A 9509-nucleotide genomic window follows, 5' to 3' on the forward strand; every position below is an offset into this window, starting at 1 on the left:
TGTATTTTTGTTAGATCCGGAATGGATCCCATGTAGGCGTCCGGTCAATCCAGCGGTGAAAGGGTGCGGTCAGAGTAGACAAATATGATGTAAAAAAAAAAGTGCCGAAAGACCGTAAAAAGTTACGCGAAAAGAGCCACGACCAAAATGGACGATGGCTGATCATGTTACATGGATGTAAATGTATAATAACACACCTCCCCTTTTGTTTTCTTCGCATGGCCACCCCCTGCAGAAAACACAGAGCAAATGGAAAAAAGTAGGAACGGAACACGAGGAGAAGGAGGAGACAATTCATTACAAATCCCACCGTTTTGTTTGTGATCCCCCCAACTTTGAAATTTGAGCTCAAACCCCACACCACACACACAAAATCCCAGTTTTTACCCGAAGAAATCGAGAGAGAGAGAGAGAGTTTTCAACACAACATTCTACTGGTCATGAGCAACTGGTTAGGTTTCTCTCTTACTCCCCACCTCAGACTCAATGGCGAAGGTTATGAGAGGGAAGAAGACGGCCATGGTGCCTCTTCCCGTGCGACGTCGCTCATGCCTCTGCGTTCAGACGGTTCTGTTTTCGATGCGAACATTTTCAGGCCTTCTCATGGCCCAGGTAACAAATACTACTATTCATCTAAACCTAGCTAATGCATATTGAAAAACCCTAAGAATACCATCTTTCTCTCCCCCCCCCCCCCTCCCCGTTCTGTTTGGGAGAAAAAGGTGGGATTTTTAGCAGAGCTGGTAAACGAGCCGAGCAATTAGTTGGCAAGTTTGGTTCAGAAACTTAACGAGTTTTCGAAACATGTTCTAGTACAACTTGTTCATGGAACAAGCTGATAAACATGTTTAAGCTTAGCTTGTTTATGGGAGTAGCTACTCAGCTTGATTGAGCTTTGTTTGAACGCTTAGGAAGTTGGAATATTTTCAAAATCGAAATTGAACGAGCTTTTAACGAATGCCTACGAGCTTAGGCTCGATTAGATTAGCTTTATTTGTTTATCGGCCCTAATTTTTAGGTCAAAAGGAGTATTATAACCTGAGCTCTGTTTTCTTGTTCTTGTTTTTTAGATTGGAGATATGATGAGAACACAATGGGTGAGACGAATCCAAACGTGGAGATTCCAAAGCTTGAAGATTTCTTGGGAAGTTGTTACTCAAACACTTCTCCCACTGACTCAGAAGATTATGCTAACAGCCAAACCCAACAAGAAAGAATCAACGTTAACGTGCAACCAATCTTCAACAACTCTACTGGGGAAATGGAGGAATCTGAGGGGAATCTGAATCTCACAAACCCAACTTTTCTCCAACCTTACAACCATTACAATGGCAACCCTCAAAATGGAATTGCGAGCACTCTGTTCCAAAAGTGTGATTTGAATTGCAGCCCTAATCTTAGCAATGGCATGACCCATGTGCCATTTTATGGTGCGAATTCGATTTCCGGGTTCAAGTCTTGGTTGAGGGAAACACCGGCTTATTGCGGAAACCCTTCAGCTGAAGCAGATGATGGTGGTTTTCGGCCTCTATCGCTGACCGTGAGGCCGAGCGTAAACCATGGTGGTGTTACGGTGGCTGCGCCTTTGCAGGCGGTGGATGGCCAAAAAAGGTCGGGGGCCGTGAAATCGACGAAGAGAGAAGCAGTGGCCCGGAAATCTATTGAGACTTTTGGGCAAAGGACTTCTCAATATCGTGGTGTTACGAGGTATTGATCACAAAATTTGATTTTTATTGAAGGCTATGTTTGTTTGTTCTGTCTAATTATAGTGCATTGGATGAGTAATCTCATCGGATTAATACGATTGTATTGTATAGTTTTCCATATTTTGTTACATGAGTTATCAACTTAACAAATGTGTAAAATCCATTCCTCTAATTATTGGATTCAGATGATAAAATAAAAGACCCAACATGGGTTAGCGTAGTGGTGGTCAATATCTGATGTTTAGAGGCTTGTTCGATCGTTACGAGGTTAAACCTCCATCAACTCTTGTCAGTGTCAGTTTATACAAGGCTTTACTATGACTTTAATTGGCCCAGTTAGTGGACAATAGAATTGATCCCGGCGGTTAGTTGAGATTAGCGTGTGTTGGTCTAGACACCTCAAAGTTAAAAAAAATTAGCCAAAGCAAATTTTTGGTACCATATTTTATTTGGGTTTTATGTTTTATGAGTAATGAATTCGTGATAACGAAATATTTAGGCATCGGTGGACCGGAAGATACGAGGCTCACTTGTGGGACAACAGCTGCAGAAAAGAAGGGCAAACAAGGAAAGGAAGGCAAGGTGATGAAAAATATGTTCTGATCACTAACTCACATTATTCTTGATTATATCATCTTCTCTCCCTTACGAATATTCTAATCTGTACATATGTGTTTGATGCAATTTCTGGGTTCATCTTCTTTCACCTATTCAATGATGCAGTTTATTTAGGTAGGTGAACCTTCCCTGTGTTTCTCATTTATTTCCATTAATTTTGACCCCTAATATTCTACTATGGTATAAAATAAAAACCTTGGATGGTGTGCAATTTATTTTATGCTTTCATTCTTCCTCTGTCTTATGATCAGGTGGTTATGATAAGGAAGATAAAGCAGCTAGGGCTTATGATTTAGCAGCTTTGAAGTACTGGGGCCCATCTACCCATATCAATTTCCCTGTAAGTTTAGTTGCCAGATTTCCCATTTTCTGATAACCAATCTCAAAGCACATTTTAGTACACTCTTTCCTATATAAACTAGGATATCCTCTGTTGAACACTCAGCTAAGCACTTATGAGAAAGAGCTTGAAGAAATGAACAACATGACCAGGCAGGAGTTTGTAGCCATGTTAAGAAGGTACCCATATATTTTTATTTGGTTTATGCAAACAGATTCGGATATAGATGTGTTCGGAATCATCCCAGTCCATTATTGTTTTGCCGGGTCCATGTGAAACGGTTGGTTCCTGTCACTGTCATGTCCGGATCATTACACGCACGTAGTCCTTCCCGTTTTTTATTTGTCTACGTATAGATACTTAGTAAATTATGGGTAAAACCATTAAGGACCATTTTTTTGTTTTTTGCAGGAAAAGTAGTGGGTTTTCAAGAGGGGCTTCAATGTACAGAGGAGTGACAAGGTGGTGGCAGGAGACAACAATTTGTATTATATAGTCTACATTATTTACCGCATTTGCAGCTTTTGCAACAATAAGACTCACATGCATATAATGTTCTGAATAAACCAGTAAAGTGAAAATTTTATTATTGCATCATTTAATTAGGTCCACCTATCAAAATGTCTTATCTTCTTTTGCTTTAATGGGTTTAGTTGTTTTGATTACCATTGTGGATAGGCACCATCAACATGGGAGGTGGCAAGCTCGGATAGGAAGGGTTGCTGGCAATAAGGACTTGTACCTCGGCACTTTTAGTAAGTGATTGGTTGCCCTTTTTCTTTAAAGCTTGGTTGCAATAATAACACTAGTTCATAAAGGTTTGTACAAAATGCCGTGGGTGTGTTGTTTAATTGCCCAACAAACTCAATGACTTAACCTTTTTTTTATAACTGGACGTCCGATCCAGCTTGCGCGCAACTCGACTAATTTTAAGGTCTTGAAGTTAACGACCGGGCAAATCCTGCTGTGGCTCCAAGATTTAGAATGTTTGGCCTTCATGGAATTCAAACATATCACTTCATGAAAGACAAGCATTTACTCCTCCATTAGTTTGGCCTCCATAGAGTTTTAGTTTTCTCAAAATCACTTGGCCAAACCCCTTGGATTTACAATTTTGTTTTCCTTTTGTAGATAATTTCACCATTATATGATCCAAATGCAAATACAACCTAAATTATGTACTTATTTATGGTTGATGATGTTGGGTTTTATTGTCTCTTCTTTCTTATTTACTGACTAACAAAATGCAAAAGGACAATGCTAATGTTCAAGAACTACTGGACATAATGGTCTTTCTTATTTACTGACTAACGAAATGCAAAAGGACAATGCTAATGTTCAAGAACTACTGGACATAATGGTCAATGAGAACATAAGAGGCCAACGTAACGGATCTTTTGGTTTGAAATGATAATTTTCTAGTCTAGCGCACTTAATTCCTTATTAATTGTCTAATGGATGATGATACGTTTGCTGGTGAACCGGTGGTCATTACTGATTTCACAATATGAGTTATGGTATTGCTTAGGTACACAAGAGGAAGCAGCTGAAGCATATGATATCGCAGCGATCAAATTCAGGGGGACCAGCGCTGTTACCAATTTTGATATCAGCCGGTACGACGTCAAGAGGATTTGCTCGAGCTCAACCCTCATCGGTGGGGACCAAGCCAAGCATTCCTCGGTGGATTTGGCTCCAATTTCTACGGTCAAGGATTACAATTCTTGTGCTTCATCTGCTTCACCTCAGCCGCTTCTCTCGATATCAAACGGTGATCACACAACTGATGAATTAATGGCGAGCGATATGGTGTGGGGTACTTCCAATGAGGCATCGTTGGTGGATCCCGGAGGCCCAGAAGGCTGTGTCGCGGCACAGGGTCACTGGTGCGGAGATAGCAATAATGGGAGTGAGAACAGTGGTGGGAATCGGCTAGGAAGTCATCTGGGTTTGGTCCATGATCAGGTTCCAGTGTTTGCACTCATATGGAATGAGTGAGAATACATACGCTACGAATGAGTTTTAAGTTTTGCTACTAGTTCACTAGAAAAAGAGTTGTAGGTTTAGGAGATCAATGTACGCACACAACCCCGGGCACAATAGCGTTGGGAACCGTTCGATGCTTTTGGCCCATGTGTATTGAACGGTTCCGGGTTCCAGCCTTCGTGTCATGAATTAATGATTTTCTTGACACAGTTATGTCCAGAGTTGTGTTTTAAAGTCGTGTGCGTAGTATTGCTCTCACGAGATAGCTAACGACAGAAATTAGTGAAGGAATCTATACAGTGCTGGTGGGTGTAGAGGTTTCAAAGTACTGTACTTGGAATCTAATATGGCCTGGCTTTTTGACTGTTTTAAGCTGATAGTGACCCTTGACTTTTTAAAAGGAGAGAATTTTATGTTGGATTTCATTTGGGTATTTTTGGCTTTGATTGGTTTCTTTTCCTTGTTCTTTTCCAAATTTTTCAAGATGGATCAAACCGTGTTTAATTTGCGAATGTGCTGTAAAGATTGTGTTTAATAAGAGAATTAGTAGGAGTAATTTTTTGGGTTAATTACTTTCCTTAAACGTTAACCATGACAATCGGTTGTAGCCTGTAGGGAAACGAAAGTCAAAATGAATCATGTGGACAGCTTTTGACCCGGTGTAAGGGGAATCTATGCAGCCTGACCTACAGAATAGGGGATGCCTTAAACTGCGTGCCTTCAATCTCTCTCTCTCTCTCTCTCTCTCTCTCTGTGACTGCGTCCTCTTCACCCCAACTCTGCACCTCTGCAATGTTTGCTCTGCTGGGAAATTTCCCATTCACAAAGCAGAAACCACCCTTCTTCATCGTGTCGCGTTTGTCATGCTCTGCCATGCTACAATCACTCATTTTTGTTTGCTAGCATCTCTCTCTCTCTCTCTCTCTCTCTCTCTCTCGTTGGTTTATGTGCTTTGAAGCTCTCTCGTTGGTTTATGTGCTTTGAAGTAGGGCTGCAAACGAGCCGAGTTTTGCCTTGCTTGAGCTCGGCTCGCCTTAGTTTTCCTCAGCTCGAGCCCGAATCGAGCTGAAATATGTGGACTCGAACTCGGCTCGAACATATATTCAAAAGCTCGAGCTCGGCTCGGCTCGGCTCGAATGGCTTGTTCGGTACATGTATGGGTATTGGTATATGTATGTATGTATCTATATATATATGTATGCTCGAGCTGGCTCGAATGGCTCGTTTGGTATATGTATGTACTGTATATGGCAACTTGCGAGCTCAACAAGCCGAGCATCAAGTGGCTCGAGTTCGACTCGTTTATGAAATGAGCTGAAAATGTTGGCTCAAGCTCGTTCATTTGCTTGATGAACCGAGCTCGAACGAGCCGTTAGCGAGCCGAGTCGCGAGCGGCTCGGTTCGCTTGTAGCCCTACTTTGAAGGGAGTATGCATGTGTACGGAAAGACTGTTGGCAGGGCCCGGGAGAAACAATTTAGATATAGATACTACTAGTATAATCTAGAGGACAAGATGCTTCATGCCATTGTATAACCTATGTATCCATGTTCAATGCATGTAGCTGAAGCGTAAGTTAGACATATAGTATTGTTAAAACTAGATCGCACGATTGCCGCTGTGGCATGTTTCTGGTTTTTCTATATAAGTGAGGTGAAAATTAAAATAAAGAAAAAAGTTGGCCGTTCGAAAAAGAAGATGTACGATATATATGTGCATGTCCGCAAATTCGACTTATCTGAAAGATTGTCGTTGTGGCTTGTTTCTATTTTTTCTATATAAATAAGGTGAAATAAAGAAAAAAAAGTTAACCGTTCGAAAAAGATGATCCACGACGTCCGCATAAGAAACGCCTCATTTTTCTTAATAGATTATGTATTGTGCATGGGCTTCTTCAGAAACTCTGATGCAATGATAGAGAGGTAAATGAGCAAAAAAAAAAGAACTATGTTTGTTAAGGTCACCATATTTATATCTGTCCCCAATTCTCATACTTCATTCCACTTCTTCCCATGAAAGAATTGAGAAACAGTGAAAAAAATGGAGTAGTAGAATGGCATGGCTTGGCATGCTAACAAACAGAACAGCACTCTGCCAATTACAGGCAAGATTTTTGGCACGAAACCTTTTTTTTTTTTTTTCATATACATAAATAAAGAAGTACTAGTAAAAGTCATGGTCATGCGCTTGACCCATTCGAGTCCAGTTAAGGCATCAATTTCCAAGGCGCACAATAATGCACAATCCAGTTGTACAATAAATTCCGTCTCCCCCTGCCTCTGCAAATTCTCGATCCAAGCGATGTAATCATGTAGTTTTATGCAAATTGAATGTGACGCAAAAAAAAAAAAAAAAAATCAGCCATAGACAAGAGTGACCCGTTATGTATTGGAGTATTTACCTACCACAATTTTGATAGAACCATAAATAAATACACACAAATTAGGACTTTGTGCAATCATATGCATGATCGATGTATCTAGATGCTAGGCGGGGTCTAATGCTTAGATTGAAATCAGCCTAAGTGGCCGACTAGCTTAGTTGCTACTTGCTAGGTGCTAGGCGCCCGACTAAAGTCTAGCATGAAGTTTAATTAGATCCTATATTCCTTTGTACCAAAACTTTTGTGTGCTTTGGTTCCGGTATATTTTAGACTATTAATGTTTTGTTCTTTTTACAATTCAAAAAAAAAAATTCAAAATATTCCTCCTAGATTTTTCATATTTTTAATATTTCTCTCTCTATCTCTCTCAACTTATTATCTTTACTATTTTTCAAAAAAAATTTCAAACACTAATCCAAATATCGCATAAAATACTTGAAAAAATAAAGAAATTCTTTCAAGATTCAAGGAGCAAAAATGAACCCGAACAAAGAGTCAAAGATACACGATAATTCATTTGAGGGGACAAGACCATGCATCGTCTCTCTCTGAGGAGGTACCTCTCTAGCAAAAGGACAAATTGTGCTGACATTTTTGGGACACAATAAAGGAGACTGAGTTGCTGCTGGCATGCTGCTAGTGGCCTACCTAGATTCTGGCCAAACAATCTTGGATGCCACCTCTCTCTATCCCCAGTACACTTGAACCCTTTGCCTTAGAGCATCTCCAATCCATACAAAATAGAGGATGGATGTAACACATTGAGGGGAGATTTTGTAATTTATTTCACTTTTTCTTCACTTTTTCTACTTTTTGGGAGAATCTTTGAGGGACCCACCGTCCTTTTTAGAGTTTGGTCCTCCAAAAGTAAATTTGGTTCTCTAAAAATAGAGGACCAAAAGTAAATTTGGAGTACCAATTTCCTCCAAACTCTAAAAAGGACGGTGGGTCCCTCAAAAATTCTCCCAAAAAAGTACAAAAAGTGAAGAAAAAGTGGAATAAATTACAAAATCTCCCCTCAATGTGTTACATCCATCCTCTATTTTGTATGGATTGGAGATGCTCTTAGAAATTGTGAACTAGACTTGGGGTTTTGCTCTTTCCCAAAATTTTTCCTTACTCACAATTCTTGGAGTCACTTAACTTCTTGCGTAAGCGTATGAAATGATTGTGGAAAGAACAGTAAGAATTAATCTAAGATGTGCACAAATTGACTCGGAACATGTTGCATTACTGAAAAAATGCTATAAACAATCTTATCGATTGGTTGTCTTCAAGCTTCAAAAAGTGTATTGAAAGATGTTCAAAGTATACAAAAATGTGTGGAAATGTATTGAAAAATATAAAAACTGTCTTCAAGTATGTGTTTTTTTGGCTTTGTAAAGAACGTATGTTTAACGTATACTACTGAGAATTTGTAAAAGTGTTTGAGTGATATATGCAGAATTTGCAAGTAAAGTATAATTAGAATATTAAAACTCATTTAAAGATTATTTTTGAAGGGTCCATTTTTTTTTTTATAAATGCACTACAAAATTTTCCTTTAGTACTTAAAATTACACACGAACACTAAAAGACAAATTTTAGAGTGCAATTGTAAGAAAGGGGATCGCAAAAATCATTTCCTTTATTGAATTATGGATATGAGTTTATTTCATTTTGGCCGAATGAATTATAAACGTCGCTCCCAAACACACAAACTATGAAAAATGCATAATCTATAATGCCATAATTAGGCTCTCAAAAATCCTCTTCACAAATTTTTTAAATAAGTCAAGAAGCTTACAAAATTTCTGTATTGCACAAACCTGCATTTTAGGACTGGAGTTGGTCCAGTCCAAATTGCACTCCTTTATACTTGGCGCAAAATGATAGGCCCATCCCATAATTATAGGGAAAATAACGGCCCATAACATGTTTTGATAATTAATGCTGAGAATATTTATTAATACTGAAAATGTCATTGGCGGGTACTGTATTAAGGCCCCGTTCGGCCAAATAAGCCAATTGGCTTCTTCTTCTTTTTTGTCCTTATTCAAATTTTTTCATATTTTTTAGTTTTTCGTCAATTTTTTGGGAATTATTGCATCGTCATGACAAGAGGAATCTAAAAAGTAAAAAATTACGATCGAAACATAATTTTTTGAATAAAGACAAAAATAAGCCAATAAGCCTATTTTTTCGTCTTTATTAAAAAAAAAGATTTCGATCATAATTTTTTACTTTTTAGATTCTTCTCGTCATGACGATGTAATAATTTCCAAAAAATTAACAAAAAAAAAATTGAATAAAAACAAAAAAATAAGCCGAACGGAGCCTAATTATCAAAACATGTCATTGTCCCTAATTATAGTGCATAACTTCATATACCCCTGGCCCAGGCCCAGGCCCAAGTTTCTAAACACCGATCTTCTACAATTGAAGCAGCTGAGGAATGCTACGTTCACAACTTTCGGACACAACTTTGGACGCAACTGC

General features: G+C 38.9%; 1 protein-coding gene across 2 annotated transcripts; it reads left to right on the top strand.

Annotated features, from left to right (window-relative positions):
* Positions 1-241: 241 nt before the first annotated feature.
* LOC131335797 (AP2-like ethylene-responsive transcription factor AIL1) lies at positions 242-5093 on the top strand. 2 transcript variants are annotated; one of them, XM_058371310.1, is made up of 9 exons: positions 242-612; positions 1071-1707; positions 2206-2288; positions 2430-2438; positions 2576-2664; positions 2770-2843; positions 3076-3126; positions 3343-3419; positions 4193-5093. In XM_058371310.1, exons 1-9 carry the CDS (start codon positions 441-443, stop codon positions 4660-4662), a joined length of 1662 nt encoding a protein of 553 aa, XP_058227293.1. In that variant the 5' UTR covers positions 242-440; the 3' UTR covers positions 4663-5093. The 2 variants fall into 2 exon arrangements, with proteins under 2 accessions (XP_058227293.1, XP_058227294.1); XM_058371311.1 differs by lacking the exon at positions 2430-2438.
* Positions 5094-9509: the final 4416 nt, after the last annotated feature.

The sequence above is a fragment of the Rhododendron vialii genome, chromosome 8a (genome assembly GCF_030253575.1).
Source record: "Rhododendron vialii isolate Sample 1 chromosome 8a, ASM3025357v1".
Classification (NCBI taxonomy): domain Eukaryota; kingdom Viridiplantae; phylum Streptophyta; class Magnoliopsida; order Ericales; family Ericaceae; genus Rhododendron; species Rhododendron vialii.

Excerpts from the sequence above, each read along its gene's own strand:
- LOC131335797 (XM_058371310.1), top strand. The coding sequence starts at position 441 with ATGAGCAACTGGTTAGGTTTCTCTCTTACTCCCCACCTCAGACTCAAT. Across the intron at positions 2,665-2,769 it reads CTACCCATATCAATTTCCCT|CTAAGCACTTATGAGAAAGA; the intron begins GTAAGTTTAGTT and ends TTGAACACTCAG. Across the intron at positions 2,844-3,075 it reads TTTGTAGCCATGTTAAGAAG|GAAAAGTAGTGGGTTTTCAA; the intron begins GTACCCATATAT and ends TGTTTTTTGCAG.